At 39.9% G+C, this 17376-nt stretch overlaps 1 protein-coding gene across 5 annotated transcripts in view; it reads right to left on the reverse strand.

The window, feature by feature from the left end:
- The window catches only part of tmem8b (transmembrane protein 8B), a 47880-nt gene that overhangs the window by 12990 nt on the left and 17514 nt on the right, over positions 1–17376 (reverse strand). For all 5 annotated transcript variants that reach the window (XM_061815934.1, XM_061815936.1, XM_061815935.1 and 2 more), the window contains 3 exons: positions 10593–10726; positions 7559–7827; positions 3628–4010 (listed from right to left, as the gene is read on the reverse strand). In XM_061815934.1, coding sequence (XP_061671918.1) covers positions 3628–4010; positions 7559–7827; positions 10593–10726 — 786 coding nt within the window. The remainder of the gene's footprint in view (positions 1–3627; positions 4011–7558; positions 7828–10592; positions 10727–17376) is intronic.

The raw sequence follows: 17376 nt of genomic DNA on the forward strand, positions 1-17376 counted from the left end.
ACCTAGGGGCAATTTAGAGTGTCCAATTAATTTTGCAAATTTTTGGGATGTTGGAGGAAAGCAGAGTGCCTGGAGAAAACCCACACAGGTACGGGGAGAACATGCAAACTCCACACAGGCGGGGCCGGGATTGAACCCAGGATCTCAGAACTGTGAGGTCAACGTCTACCAGCTGACCCACCGTGCCGCCACATACAGTACAATTAAATAGAATGTAAAGAATTAAGAGGACATTGCACAAAAAGTAACAGTTTTATATAAGATATGTCTTTGGACTCGGCACAGCTAATAGGCAAGTGTCTGAGTGAATAACCGAGGTTAGGTTCCCCCCAAAAATATTTGTAAATTCTGAGCCAAGAATATGCTGGCTTTCACAATATTTCTATTACTATTATTCTCAACGTAAGCACATCCATCTAACAATTGTGAGATTGTTGGTTCAAATCAGGACTTTAACTTGATGAGGATGTGGTATCAGGGATTGATGTTTTGTTTTGTTTTTTTCCCCCGAAATACAGTAATTCCTCATTTATGCTACTGGGTAAGGTTTTGGTCCACCCCAGCAATAGGTGCAATCAGCGAAGTGGTGACCACATGTTTTATTTATTTATTTCGTTTATCGTTTATGCTTCATGAACCCCCCCAAACTCTTATTAGTTACCCCCCCACACAACTATTAACTTCGATCATACGTTTTAAAATGCTTTTTATACTCTTGAACTCTTAAACTTACAGTAATACCCTGAAGCACTGTACATAATGTACATTTTTTTCCTTGTAATATGTCCATCCATCCATTTTCCAAGCCGCTTATCCTCAAAAGGGTCGAGGGAGTGCTGGAGCCTATCCTTGTGATATGTGTTTTAGCCTTTTTATTTTTTTTAACACTTTGTTTTAGGTCAGGAAGCATTTATTTTACATGCAAAAAAAAAAAAAAAAAAATCACAACATACGATAAAAATCCTGCGATATGGTGAGTTATGTGTGATATGAATATGAAAATAAAATCTGATAAGCACCGACTCTACAATAGGTGAACCGTGACATAGTGAGGGAGCATTGTACAAATAAACACGAGTGGCGTGTTCTACCTCAGAGGTTACGCTATTTTCTCTTCGTAAGAGCAAGAAGTGTGTTATGTCGCTGTCACTGCATGTTATTACAATGCGCAGGTGTACCAAATGTGTATACGGAAGTAAACTTTACAGCTATTCAAAAGCTAAAATGACTGCTGTGTGTGCCTTTGCACGCAGATATAAAAGGCATCCATCTATTAATCTGCCAAGAAGAAAGGAAGAGGGCATATTGCGGCGGTGTACATTTGAAGGGAACAGTCCAAGTTTTCAGACGGGATTGGATGTGTCATCCACTTATTTCAATGCTGACTGACTGCTTTCTATTAAAAGTCCATCTGGCAGCTCCCCAGCTTGTGTCTCCCCGCAGACCTCCAGAGTCACTGCAGGTGCGTTGTTAATGCCATTACCAGCTGAAGGACAACTTAACAAAGACGTATCCAACTCTTCCTGACACCTCCTTTATGCATTTTCCTCACTCTGCAGTGTCAGAGTTTAAAAGGGACAAGATTAGTGGCAAACTATTGCAGCTCCCACCGCATTTAAGAGCAGTTCACTATCTAACGCTTTAAACTAGGTTTAGGGATAATAATTCATTGACCATGAAGAATTATATCTACTGTGTGGATTGCGCTTGTGTGTGTTTTCTTTGGGTACGGTACAAACCCTGTTGTCCATGGAGGAGAACGTGAAAGGATGTGTGAATATATTAGCCCTGTAATTTGTATTTTAAATCTCATCACCTTGTAATGTGGGTAGAAGGAAGTATTCTCAGACTTAAGGATCTAGTGATGTTTCTTTGAAATTACCTGGGATAAAGCGACACCGTAAGGAGAACGTGCGGCTCTGTGGCGCAATCCACAGCGCGTTGGACTTCTAGATGCAAATGTAGTAATTGGAAGGTTGTGGGTTCGAGTCCCACCAGAGTCAGCCAGTCATTCGGTGAGGTCACTAAAACTGTTTACTCAAGAGAGGTACCTTTATTAACTGAACGCCAAGTCATACTCTGGCACAACCACGGTCCCAAAGGGAAGAAATATTGTAACGATTAGTTCAACTCAAATTCACAGTGGGCCAAAATATTTAATTGAACAAAGCCGTGGGCCAAGGTTGAACAAAATAACCTTTTAATATGGAACCAAACAAGTGTGTAATACTTGTAATACCAGCGGGCCAGCTCTAATATTAATTTTAAATTGCCTCGCGGGCCAAATATAATTACACCGCGGGCCAACTTTGTCCCGCAGGCCAGAGTTTGATACCTATGAATTAGTTAAATAAATAAGAGACCTCTGCAAAATGATCCGCTTCTGTGATTGTTCTATTTTTAGGCATATGTTTGAGCGAAAAGTACATTTCCGTTTTATTCTATAAAACTACTGACAATAATCGTTGCTAAATACAAACATTGCCATTGAGAGCATTTATTTGCAGAAAATGAAAAAAGGTCAGAATTCCAAAACAAGGCCCTGTGGTTGCAAACTCCCTTCACTTTTTATAGACCTGGATACATGCACGTGGGATAGGCTCCAGCACTCCCGCCACCCTTGTGAGGATAAGCGGCTCAGAAAATTGAAGGATGGTTACTTCTACAAAAACATCCCCAGTTATAAAGAGACTGTGTGCACTTTGGCAAAAACTATCACAATTATTTACCTTTACTGAATTCATATGAAAACGTTTTTAAAGAGATTTGTTGTATTATACAGGGTATAAGTCACATTAACAATGAATGTTTTTAAATGAATAATCTGGGTCTCATTTTTTAATTTATATATATCACATGAATGGCAGCACGGTGGATAAGATGGAAAGTGTTGGCCTCGCAGTTCTGAGGACCCGGGTTCAATCCCGGCCCCGGCTGTGTGGAGTTTGCATGTTCTCCCCATGCCTGTGTGGGTTTTCTCTGGGCACTGCTGTTTCCTACCACATCCTAAAATCATGCAACCTTAATTGGACACTCTAAATTGCCCCTAGGTGTGATTGTGAGTGCAGCTGTTTGTCTTTATGGGCCATGCGATTGGCTGGCAACCAGTGCAGGGTGTACCCCGCCTCCTGCCCGTTAACAGCTGGGATAGGCTCCAGCACTCCCGTGACCCTCGTGAGGATAAGCAGCTAAGAAAATAGATGAATGGATATCACATGAATCTGGCCTTGAAACAGGGGTTTGTAAACTTTTTATATCTACTGTATACTTATGTATTTCCTGTTCTGCATAAATTTAGAGCATGAGCTATTTATCATCAGTGAATATAGATTATTGCAAGGCACTACCATTTGTTATGATGTTTTTTTTAAATTACTGAAATAATGACTTCATAGGTGACTATCAATCATCAATTTAACTGTCATCACGTTGAAAATTTGAAGTTATGTAATGAATTGTATCATGAACAGAGCGTAGCAATCCACTCATGCATCTTGAACCACTACTGCTTTTATATGAATAATTGCTTCTTAAAACGACAAGTACTTAAGTTGTCTTAACAATCACTGGTTTCCCATGATATATTTTCGTATAAAAACGCCACAGTGATCAAGCAGAAGAACTCACCGTGTTGAGTTTCAGCTCCATGTTGAGAACGCCCCCGCTGTCCAACACGGGCATGAGGTTGATGGCAAACACGGCCGCCCTGTCAGGCGGAATGGAGATATTTGGACCGAAGAAGACGTAGAAGTGCACGGAGAAGGTGTCCAGCTCGTTGCGAAGAGTCGGGCGGATGGGCCAGCACTTGTCAGTGTCGGCGGGGGAGGCGATGTAAACCACACCGTCCGCAGAGGAGAGCAGCTGAGTGGCGTTGTCCGCCGGTCCTCCCGGGGCCGCCACGGAGACGCCGTCAGACAAGGACAAAGCCATCGGCGTGCCGAACGATTGCGGCATGTTCATGGTGGAGCTGGCTGGGGACTGCACCTTGGATGTGTTGGACTTGCTGCAGTCTAGTTTTGGATACAGGGAAAAATACGCAAGGAGAGAGTCAAACAACTGACGGATTTGTGTTACAGGGCCCTTGACCAAGGCACTGAACATTTAAAATTAGGATCTATTTGTGATGCATATGGAACAATTGTGTTTAATAATACTGCAAATCGTATTATGCTGGAGCTATTGAAATTTTTTAGAAGTGACGATTCTCTCAATAATTCCATCAACTAATCAAATAATTGGACAAAATTACTTTTGCATCAGTTTATTGGGAAAAAGGTATTGTTTATTAACTGATCCTTGTTGTTCTTCATATATATCTACTAAATTATTCAAGAAAAACAAATAAAAAAAAAACAATTACCCAATATAATATGAGAGGAAGTTATGTTGTACTCACCAACATTTTCAAAAAATGAGAGCTACATAATGCTTAATGCAAAGGGCTACTAGTTTGACAATCATCCATCCATTTTCTTTTCCGCTTATCCTCACGAGGGTCACGGGGAATGCTGGAGCCTATCCCAGCTGTCAACAGGCCCGAGGCGGGGTACGCCCCAAACTGGTTGCCAGTCAATCGCAGGGCACATAGAGACGAACAGTCGCACTCACAATCACACCTAGGGGCAATTTAGAGTCTCCAATTAGACACACAGGCGGGGCCGGGATCGAACCCGGGTCCTCAAAACTGTGAGGCCAACGCTTTACAAGCTGAGGCACCATGCCGCCTAGTTTGACATACACTTCTGAAAAATTACGTTGATTAGGATTCAGTTATCAGTTTGGTCCGCAACTTGTCAGAATGTTGATTGTTGTTTTTCAAATTAAATGAAGAAAAAAAAATTGCACAAAAACTTCAAGCTGAACTAAATTTGACCTTCCCAATACTTGAATGCACGTCAAACCATTCCATATTTCACGACTTTTTACACATCACTGTTCTCTTAACAAAGCTTTCTCTGTTTCTCTGCCTTTCTGTGACTCTTCCAGTCTCTGTATCGCTGTTGGAAGCTGCTCATGAAGCCAAAAGGCCAGAAGGCAATGGTGACATACTGTTCATCAATTGTTAGATGCTGTTTTGGTCTCCAATACCCAATTCAGCTGTCATGGGTTTTGTCTTTCTTTTTAAAAGAAAATAAAATAATGTGGTTCAATGTCTGCAACGTAAGGTTTGGCCCAAAAAATTGCACTTGAGGCACTAACATGGGAATCTGGGTATTGTATTTCGTGCAATATCTTAAATATCTTTTGATGTAAAGATGAAATTCCTCAAATCTTTGAATTGCGAAGTGAGTCAAATTCAGTTCTCCGTCACGTGTATTTTTTGTTTTGGTGAAACTTCCGGTGTGCGACACGACAGTTTACTCGCGGCCTCAAGATGGGTGGGAGAGTAAAGGCGGGGGTGGTAATCCGTAGCAACTCCTACACAAACACGCAATAACAGCCCAGGTTATTGTACTTGCTTGTATTAAGGTTCGCTCTGCAGAAAGAGTCGTTTGCACATCATCCCCTTCGGCGCGCTTCCACTATGTAAACAGGAAGCTTTTTAATGAGACAGAGATTCACAGTAATTGCGAGCAGTGCGCTTTCACTGAGCACAAAGCCACCCGTTGCAAAATGGTCATGGATGGCAACAATCAAACAGCAGCCGTTACCCGGGGGAAAATACTGCAAAAGGTTTTTGGAGCCTGGCCTGCTTTATACAAATGTTGTCTTTGGATGACTTCAAGTCATTTGTTCAGGATGCTAAATTAGCCATAAAACGCTTCATGCTACATATTCTATGCTCCCGTTGTTATTCGTTCATTCATTTATTTATTTAATTTGACCGGAAGACTTAAAAAACAAAATCAACTCTTTTGTGTTTATAAGGTGGAACAAGAAGGGCTGCATAAAGAGCTTGAGGACATTTAATATCCAAATATTTGGCTCAAGTTCATCTCATATAGACTCTCTTCAATGCTAACTTCTCGACTGAGGCTACAAGCTGCACGAGATATCCTGCAAAACAACAACATTAAATAATAATATATAATATATTTGTTAATAGTTAATAATAAAAAGCAGCCTAGTTTCACTCTTTCCTGTTTGGAAAGTCTGAGTGCTCCAACAACAAGCTGTGATGATCCTTAAGGGTTCTTCAATTTAAGCCCACGAAAGGTCACTTAAGATCAGGCTTGTCCAGCAGGGAAAAAGACATACTGTGAATAATTAGTGCTCGCGTTGCCATGGTGACAAGGTGCACTGTCGTACAATGTCGGAGCGAGACAGAAGAGCAGACTTCCCGTAGATTTCTCAGCCCGCCCAGCCCCCCTGCAGGCTTTGCAAACACTCAACATTTCTGCTCTTTGCAAGCTAAAAACAGCACCGAGTACTTTTGCGAAGAACCAAGTAATACGTTCGCACAGGAAGAGCCCCGTTTTTTGGCTGCAGCCTTCAGGAACAAACCCCTCTAATGGGCCCGTTGAGTCTGGATATATTTTGGAGGTGGATTGGGAAAACTAAAAGCCAAGCAATGTGCTTGTTGTTGTCACATTGTTTACAACCTAGCGGCGTCTACTTCGGTTTAGACTGCAGTTGTGACCAATAAGATTATAGAAAAAAACAAGAGCAGCATTTTTAAATAGGATGAGGATGATAAATAATAAATGAATAAATTTGTGATGATAAGAGACACAATTTTAATGATTCAAATGTATTTGCGGTCTAATGCTAACTTAATATTGCACAGTGACTACTTGTGTATTTTTGTAAAGATGATTTGAATTCTGCGTTAAAGGATTGTGATGAATTTACAGAGCAAGTCGAATCCTGTAGTTCATGCAATGTGAATCAATATCTCATATCATGTGAGTACATTTTACTCCTCTGATTTTTAGTTTTAAAAGTCATCTTCTGAAAAAAATTACATCATCAGCAACTTGTCAGCATTGACTGGAATTGGCCAGATCAAAAAAAAAGAAAAAAAGGTAACGTGAATGTAAAATATGTACATGTTTGACAATGAAACAATTACTTCATGCTCACTTTTTGATTTTATATTTTCATTAATGTGATTATAATTAATTATTTTATTATAAATGATTGTTGTAATTTTCTAATTAGAATGTTGACAAAAAGTGAATTGCCAAATTATTTTGATGCATGGATGAATTTTAAAAAATATATTTTCAATTGAAAAAAAAAGCTTAGTTAATGCAACAACTATTACAACACTTTTGGTAATGTGATAAATGCATGGTGGGGAAGATTGAATATTGGAGGACCTTGGGGCACATCTTGCCCACCCTTGATCAATTAATATCCCAAAAAGAGCACTATCAAAAATTGTCCCTTTCTGTGATATTTCTGTAATAAAGTTCCAAGTTGAGGTACCAAACTGCATGTTTACTAAGGTAGTAGTAGTAGTTTTACTAGATTGTTTTACTATAATTTATCAACATGACAGGGTCCAGTTATTAGATATTTAGTTTGTTAAATGAATACTACTGAAAACACAGAGCTCTTGTATTGGGTCTCATTAAAACGGTTCAGGCGTATCTTTGTTGACAAGTTAACTAACCTGTAACCTGCACGCCGATGCGGAAGTAGACGTTGGCGTTAGTGAGGTATCGCTCCACTTGGATGTAGTACCATTGCTCCCAAGCGGGCACCGAGGCGCCCAGCTCGCAGGGGCTCCACTCCCTGCAGTCGAGGGCGCTGGAATTGTGCACGGGGGGCGCTCGAGCTCTTATCTTCAACACCACGGGACAAGTGTTGCCGCTCTTGTTCTTGACGCCGCAGTTGAGCAGCTGAACTTTCATCTTTGATACGTAATTGGGCGCAAATACTCTGCACACACAAACGCGAACACGCACATTTCAGTGTAGGCTTCACACAAGCAGTTACTGAACTTTAACGTCACTGTCCAATGGACAGCATCCGTAGAATTTGTTTTCTATTGCGCTTGTCTGTCCTCGGGTTTGCAGGTGAGCTGGAGCCTATCCCAGCTGACTTTGGGCGAGAGGAGGGGTACACTGGTCGTTGACCAACTACACGACACGTATAGAAAAACAACAAATCACCGGTAACCATATCGACAGTCCAGACAATTTAGAACAGAGGTGTCTGAACTTTTCTTCCAAAGGGAAAAATATAAAGACTAACATTCTTCACACAGACCAAGAGAAATCTAAAGTAAAATGACAATCTCGTGTGACGGTGTTTACTTTATTATTAATGTCATAATGTCATACCATTAATGTGATACGTTGACAAAACCGGCCTTCACGCGGAACAGAGCGTGGAGCATTTTTGCTTCTGAAATAGAATTATCCTTAACAATCAGGGCGTGAGAGGGCGAATATTGCTATCATTGATTTTGTTTAATTTATCTATCCATCCATTTTCTTAGCTGCTTATCCTCACAAGGATCCCGGGAGTGCACACAAACCTCAACAATGTATGTTCAAGGGAGAAGTAAACAGATATCCAAATCATCCATCCATTCATCCATTTTCTTAGCCACTTATCCTCACGAGGGTCACGGGGGTGCTAGAGCCTATCCCAGCTGTCAATGGGGAGGAGGCAGGGTACACCCTGAACTGGTTGCCAGGCAATCGCAGGGCACATTGAGACAAACAGCCGCACTCACAATTATACCTAGGGGCAATTAATGTTGCATGTTTTGGGGATGTGAGACAAAACCACAGTGCCCAGAGAAAACGCACACAGGACTGAATCCGGGACCTCAGAACTGTGAGGCCAGCGCTTTCCAGCTGAGCCACCGTGTCGCTCATGTTCGATTTATTTCAGTTATAAATCTAATGGTGCCTTGTGCTACACTATGAGAGGAATTTGTTCTGTTACCACACTTGTAACTCAAAACATAACTCAAATCTTTCTTAAATGAAATGAATGGATCCATTCCAGCCTCCTACCCCCAAAAAAGTTTGGGATTTTTTTTTTTTTTTTGGGGGGGGGGTCAAATAAAATAAATGCACTCTAAAATAATTAATTTTATACATCCACCCTTTGATCATGTCATTAAATAGAACATAAAGAATTAATCAGTTGCTCCCATGTTTTGTAACTTCACTTCAATGGACACTGTGCTGCTCCATCCAATGTGCATGCTTGGCCCAAATGGGGGGAGTATAGTGTAGACATTGCATTACACACAATGAAGAGTTTAATGACTAAGTGTGCTGCAGTAATGTTAGTTATTTTGCACGAAGGACAAAGAATATACTGTATGCCTGTGCCTGCAGTTTCATTGTCCATCCACGTCTTACTCCAAAAAACATTGTAAAACTGTGACACCAATGTTATTTTCAAAGATCTTTACATCTCTACATTTTCATGAATAATTCCCTACATTGTATGTCTGAATGTTATTAACAGTCAGCATTATTCCCTGAGAAATGGAGGGGTTCATTCCGAACGTGCCCCCAAAAATTCAAATGAAACAAAAGCAATTAAAATCCATCCTACTTGAGGATGGAGCCAAATCTCAGTAAATAAAGAGACTTAAAAACAAAACAAAAAATGCAATATTTATTTAAAAGAAAAATGCACTTCGGGCTGGACGCATCCAGCAATAGATCCAAACATCTCGGGAAGATTCATCAGAACACTGACTTACTGGCCCGAAAAACATCATTAAAAAACATAACGTAAACTACTCCATATTGCTCTCCTGACACCTCAATTTTACAGGAGGCAAAATCCATAAAGATGCAGAGAAAATTGCATTTTTTTTAATGAACAAGTTGCACTCCTGGACAACAGTAATAAGCTAGGGGAGCCTACTGAGGCAAATAAGGTTTTAGTTTTAGTTTTTCTTCATAGTGCAAAATAATATGACTTTGGATAACTAAATGGGCCAATTTCCCTCCCCAAAATATAAAAATGTTTGAAGGGAAGTTTACCAGACAATTTATATATGTCTCTCTGTGTGTATGTGTATCTATCTATCTATCTATCTATCTATCTATCTATCTATCTATCTATCTATCTATTTTCTTCACCGCTTATCCTCACAAGGGTCGCGGGAACTGCTGGAGCCTATCCCAGCTGTCGGCGGGCAGGAGGCGGGGTACACTCTGAACTGGTTGCCAGCCAATTGCAGGGCACGTAGAGACAAACAGCCGCACTCAAAATCTCACCTAGGGGCAATTTAGAGTGTCCAATTAATGTTGCTTGTTTTTGGGATGTGGGAGGAAACCGGAGTGCCCGGAGGAAACCCACGCAGGCACGGGGAGAACATGCAAACTCCACACAGGCGGGTCCAGGATTGAACCGGGGACCCCAGATCTTGGAACGGATTTGGCTATTTACATGTAAAAAGCACTTCTACCTCCGAAAAATTCACAATACGAAACAACTTCCAGAACAAATTAATTTCATAAATAGAGGCAGCACTGAATTGTATTTCAACTTCTCTCTGACCGGGTGGCAAGATGGAATTTTCCCCACATTTAAGTTCCCATTAGACAAAGCTGACATTTCTAGTTTATTCCTGTAAATTCCCCGTTATACCCATCAATATGCCCATGTAATGTTCATAGATGAAAACCCAAACTGTCATTTTGCAGCCTTATAATGCCCGGACTTACTTGTAAAGAGCAGATCTGTTGTGAGCCGGGATCATCTGGTCAACGAAGTATCCTGGATAGAGCACCGCAATCCCAATGAGCCTCTGGACAATGAGCTGAGGCTGGAACAGATACTGGCACTCCTCAGACAGGCCCTATATCAAAGAGACACAGACGGAGCGGAATCCAACGACTTCTTATAAATTGTGCAGGATTTTAAAGATGGCAAGAGGAAGATTATTATCATTCAGACCATCTGCCTGCAGAGGCACGTGAGCATAAACTCTGTCTCGGGGATTAGTAAAGCATTTGGGCCCTCGGAGCTCCAGCGAGCCAGTCGGTGAATTGCGCACCCTCCATTTCACCGCTGCCTGCCGCGGTGTCCCATTAGTGTGTCATGTATGTCAATCTGTGACACGGAGCCGGCGGGCTCCGCGCACGATCAGCCGCCAAATTAGCTTGAAAAGGAACAGAGCGCCACGAGGAGGACAGGTGTGAATGCCCAATGAAGTCTTTCGTTCCTGTCGAGTGATCACCACCCCCGCTGTCGCAAACACTGAGGCGTGTTATTAGCGAACCTTTGATCGATTACAGCCTGCCATTTGGCGTCAAATCAGAGCTCCTGATTTTTGAAGAACCCCTTCACCCCCCCCCCACCACCACCACCACCACCCACACACCCAATTAAATCAATTACATGGTCATCTACCTCTCAGTTCGTCCCTCACTTGGTCGTTCCATACCACAGAAGATAATCCAGCCTCATCACTCCCTATTGCTAATACACATAACTCTGTATTAAAACCCTCATTTGAAAATATTAAACTAAATCTATCTATCTATCTATCTATCTATCTATCTATCTATCTATCTATCTATCTATCTATCTATCTATCTATCTATCTAATTCACAAGGGTCAAACCCAAGGCCCAGGGGCCAGACACGTCCTGCCAAATCATTTCAGGAGGCCGTGAGAACAAATCTTGTGCGTTGCTAAAATCTGTTAAAAAAAATAGCAAATTGTTTTGACTTCAAATCGCATTGAGATTCCACGCATTTTTCATGACCGAACGACTTTTTCAAATATTGTGCAATAATTGAACAAATTGTTTTCCTTGACTTCACATTTCAAATATATATCTGGGTTTGTTTTTTTTTGTACAGCAAGAAATACTACGTTGACCACATTTGTGGTTTTGCCATAGTAACAGGCCTCAAAGGAAAACCTGACCTACAGTGTGGCTCGTGACAAAAAAGGAATTTGTCATGGTAATTAGAAATTAGATTAATTTCAATGAAAATGAAATGAAGTCGAGCAAAAACATTTCACAGTGCATTTTATTATGACAGTATGTTTTTACAGAGGAAAAATACTGTCCCACGCTATTTTCCGTATTAAAGACACATTACAATAATTTTGGGGTGAAATGGATGAATGCATTTACATTCATTTTATTGGAGAAAATTTACTTGCGTTAGAAAACTGACTTGAGTAACAAGTGCTTTGAGTTATGAGCATGGTTCACAGAACAATTTACACTCGTAAATTCAACATACCACTCTATATAATTATCGATAAATACAATTTACCGGTCTTCCATCTATTTACAGATAACTAAAACGGCATTACAATAACTAATTAATAAGTTTTATTAAAACATTTTTCAACAACTCACATTGGCTCAAAATGTAAAATCAAATAGTTCAATAAAGGCTTTCTAAATACAGTGTTAATATTTTTACCAGGGCAGTTCTAATGTATTGTGTTGATTTATGAATGTCTCATGGAGGAAAGAAGTCAGCTAGGTGAATCACTACGCTACTAAATGGCCCCACAAATGATTAGTTAACAGTTAAGTGAGGGGAGAAAATGTGTCCGTGTCGCTATTGTTGTGTCACTAATGAGAGTCTCATTGTTTATCAGGGAAACCAACACGTGGGAGCACAAAGACGGATGGTCGGACGCTCGGCTACACAGTCGATATCTTTCACATCTCATATCGCCTCCCATTAAATCCCTCATTGAACGCCAAGCTTTGCATGATGGGTAATCATGAGGCGGCGCGCTGTGCTGATAAGCTGTAAAATCAGACAGTATTAAATGGTGTCATTATGTGCCGGGCTAGTTTTAGTCAATGAGGTTGAAACTGTCATATAAATGAGACTTATGAATGAGTAGGAGATGTAGCGTTGGCGCTAACAACACCACAGATCTTGGTAGCTCAGCTTTACATGATCAGGATTTTTGGGGCCAATCACCAAAAAAAAAAAGGATAACCGATTCAATCACAAGATGGAGCAATGAATCTCTGAAAATAACTGTTAAATTTACTGTATATAGTTGTCCAAAAATATATATATTACAATAAATAATCTATCGATGCTCATGCCTGTGAAGCACGGCGACAGACAGAACAAATTCTACTTTTGTGACATTTTTGTTGTTGGTTTGCTGTGAGATTTTTCAATTGTAAAATATGTGGTTTGACTCCAAAAATGTTGGATTTCACTCTTCTGGTCAGATCATGCGTTCAACACAACAGCAGCATTTTTACAAACAAGCGCTAGTGCTAACACTAGCTTGCTAGGCTACATAACGTTTTGTTGAAAGCTTGTGAGCTGATCATATTAAAAGTACGTGAACATACCTCAAGAAAGCGTTACATAAACCCCCTCACCTGTCCCGAACACCGGCGACTGCCAACGTGCCTTTTTTCACCCATTTTTGTCTCAAAATATAGTCAGCGCAATCTACCCATAATTTGATGTCATCCCCACGGTAACAAGTGAATCCAGTCACATTTGAGAAGACCAGATAAAATCAGATCTTCATAACATAAATTAACTTAACGTTATTAGCTGTCAAATATTCACTGTATTATGTCAAAAGACATGGGAAAAAGACAGATATAAATCATAAATATATATAAATATAGACGCGGAGTAAATGTCTCTCGAGGAGCCCAGAAATGATGTCACTGATCAGATTGGCAAATTATGACATCAAATAATGCCAATCATCAGGCGAGCCGATCAGGCCAATCAAATCGGTGTAAAATCTATTGCTAACACAAACCCTGTTGCTAATATTAGCATGCTAAGCTATGACATTACAAAAAAAAAAAACAGCTACATTACCATTAAACCAAAAAAAAGCATGCAGTTTTGGCTTTTCACCAATTTCTCTCTTCCTCTACATTCATTTTATTTTTTGATGTTACTCATGATATTTACTTATTAGTTTCGTGTTTCGAGTTCTGAGAGACATTAGCAGTGTAGTTATCATCACAATTTCTAAACTAATAATTAATGCAATTTTTTAATTACTTCAATAATATTAATACCTTATCGGATTGAAAAAAAATCATGCCTGAACATTTGAAATAATAGCAATATTCTTAATATGGTAATATCTTAATTTAGTTTACCATTAGTTTCTTTGTAATGATGTGCCATGGCTTAATTGTTCTGTGCTTGTTGTTGTTTTTTTTTGTTTGTTGTTTGTCTGTTGTGTGTTATCAGTGGAAATTTGGCATACACGTAAATGTGTAACCAGTTTTAGCCAATGACTTTAAAAAATGAAAAATAAACGACACATATGTGAACCACTGGGAGACCTGCAGTGTGCGCGAAGAACATCTCTGATCTTCCATTTTATTAATTTTACAGATCAATATATGTGGATTTATTACACTTTATATGTGCGCGTGTGTCTGCGTGTGAGCATTATTCCTCGGTCGATGGAAAACAGCCTCAGAAAGCAGAATTTGCAAGAAGTTATGAGTTTTCCATTTCCGCCGTGTCATTGGTGTCCACGAACCCGGCCATTTACAGGTGTGAGGCAATTTCCGATGACATTCATGATTTTTTTATTTATTTTTTATTGTGTGCGTGTGTGTTCTGCGGGGGTAATTTTCCTCATCCGCTGGAGACCGTAAAGGAAACCATAAGCAAAAGCATAATAAGATTGCCTGCAATGGAAATCAGCTGGTGTCGACGTGACCGCGTAGACTAGCGCGATGAGCTGAAGAAAAACTCTTCAGACACGGTTCTGCCTCTTTAGGTTCTGCAGCACAAGACAGAATACTAATCTCTTTGAAAATATTGGCTGGGGAGGATTTTCCTTCTTCTTTTCAGGTGAGGAAAACACAAGTGACCAAAAAGGGGAAACGGCCCGCTGGATGTGCGAGGAATACAGTCAACACACATTCATCAAGGGGGAAACCTTGCAGACCCACCAGCTACAGGCGGAAATATGCGACACGGCTATAATTCTATATCTATATATTTTGGAATCGCCTGATATCAGTGACGCTTTGACGTAAGGGTTTCGCAGATATCCTAAGAGTCATCGTTTGGCCAATTTGTCTTGCTTTGACTTGTGAGCAAAACCTTTCAATACTAGCGCTGTACTCACAACAAGCAGCAGTTCAACAGATAGTGAACAATTCTTCAAAAATGAAGCGACCATTTTCTTCGTAACATTAACCTTTTCATGCGCACGCTATTGACAACCATCATTCCTTGTGGGACAATATGGCAGAGGGGCGTGTCAAGCCAGGGGTTAAGACAATGCGGCTATCTGATTGGCTATCATTGTACGAGTTATTGACAGGTTGGAAAAGTTCATTATAATTTCCCTACAAGTTATACATACCAAAAGAAGCCACAATTAATGAATCATGGTGTACAAAATGTTTCAGGGTAATTTTTTTCATTTCCATACAACATTTAACGATGTTATTGCGATGTGTTTGTATACATTACAATATTATAGTGTGTTTTCCTTTATTAAAAAAAAGGGGTAAGTTGTTATTTTTATGGCGAGGTCGGAGTGGATTGACGGCATTTCTATTCATTTCAAGCATTAAAATGTATGGAATGTGAGGACCGGGCGTGAGCTGCGGTCAACAGCAGTTCCCGAGTGAGTCCACATCCTTGCTTTGAATCATCTTGCAGAAAAGGTGTTTGGGATTGAGAAAAAAAGAAATCACCATAGGGGAATGTGGGGGTTGACTCCATTTAAAAATGACATTACTATTTTATAACTATCCATCTTAAAAGAATTTGTAACAAGAAAACTCATAATAGTCATCGTAGTTTTGTTAAACTACACGATACTCTTTTTGGTACATTTATTTGAAACTGCATGATTTCCCTATAAAAGCTGAGGCTATGGATCAATGTTTTCATTGTGATTGGACAATTGACTAACTGATCCATATCGATGTTTGTTTGCATTTTTGTTTTTAAGACTGTAATGTTGCTGATGCTGCATCATTGTGTTTCTATCTGGAGGGAAACATTTCTGGTCCCTTGGTCAGTCAGTCCATCACTTCGCCACAATCCAAGCAGAGCTCATAAATGTGACAAAAAAAAAATAACAACTACACAGTCACATCATTAAAACGCCGGCTCCTTCCTCGGGAGCTTTACGAACGTCACTGCGGGGATGACAGTCGATCATAAAAGTAGTCATGTGTGCATCTATTTTAGTCGTCGGAGGAGGACGAATGGGGCGACGGCGCTGCGCAAACACCTGACGCTTACTGGCGATGCACAAGATAATGAGCTTATAATATCCCAAATTAAAGATCATCAACCCAAATCCGCCATCTGTGCAGCAGTGAATAATAATCTTAATGGTTTATTTATGAAAACTATTGTACCATGTCGAGCGTTACTATGGCTACCTGTTGCTGTTTGGTGGGACTCTTTGATTAGTAAGGACATGCATTGTGCACAATAACATCTGCAGATGAGATTTTACCTTCAGATTAGTGACCACAAGTTCTGATTGAGCCGTCACTAAGCAACAAATGATTTCATTTCAGCTAATTTTGCCATTTTTATATAATTAACGGCCTTTTCATCTTGCTGTGCAAAAGTGCGCTGCTCTCAAATGAATTACAGCTAAATAATGCACAACATACAAAAGGTTTAATTGGATATTGTGTTCATTATTTGGATATTGTTATGAACTTGAACTGACTGGTTCTCAAACTGGGTTCGTGTCATGAACATTTAGGTTTTAGGTTTAAAAAATTATGCATATAAATTGCCCAACAAACATAAAGTTTGTTTGTCTGTTTTTCTTCAAAGTAATCATTTTGGAGAGGCGAGGATTTTGGTTGACCAGCGATAAACTCCATACGTCGGTAAGGCTTGGCAGCTGTTAGCAAAAATGTAATTTCTGTTGTCAAAGCTCTTGTGCATTTTGGCAACAAAGACTCTCAATGCTATATGAAATACAGAAATCCCTCTCTACTTCACCTATCCCCTATCGCGGATTCAGTGCATCGCAGATTTCTGCATCCCCCCCAAAAAAAAACATTAAAAAAAAGCTGGATCGCTACATACTAATGCGCCATCCCGGCGCAACAACATGGACCAATGAAGCAAAAAAAAATAATAATAACGAATAAATAAATAAAAATGGCAGCATACATCAGTACAGTATTGTTGCGGGAAGCCGCATTGATATGGTATAATAATAATGCATCCCCAGCAAGACAACATGGACCAATGAAACAAAAATAAATAAATACATTTTTAAAATTATATTTAAAATAACGGCAGCATATATTACAGGGGAAAGCAATGCGCCATCCCCAGTGCGACGACATGGACCAATGAAGCAAAAAAAAAAAAAACGAAATAAATAATTAAAAAATAATAATAACAAACAAACAAACAAAAACACTTGCATACATTAGTACAGTACTGTAGCGGGAAGCCGCATGGATAGGGTATAATGCGGCATCCCCATCAAAACAACAAGGACCTATGAAGCAAAAAAAGAAA

This window comes from Syngnathoides biaculeatus, chromosome 4, assembly GCF_019802595.1.
Source record: "Syngnathoides biaculeatus isolate LvHL_M chromosome 4, ASM1980259v1, whole genome shotgun sequence".
NCBI classification, from domain to species: Eukaryota; Metazoa; Chordata; class Actinopteri; order Syngnathiformes; family Syngnathidae; genus Syngnathoides; species Syngnathoides biaculeatus.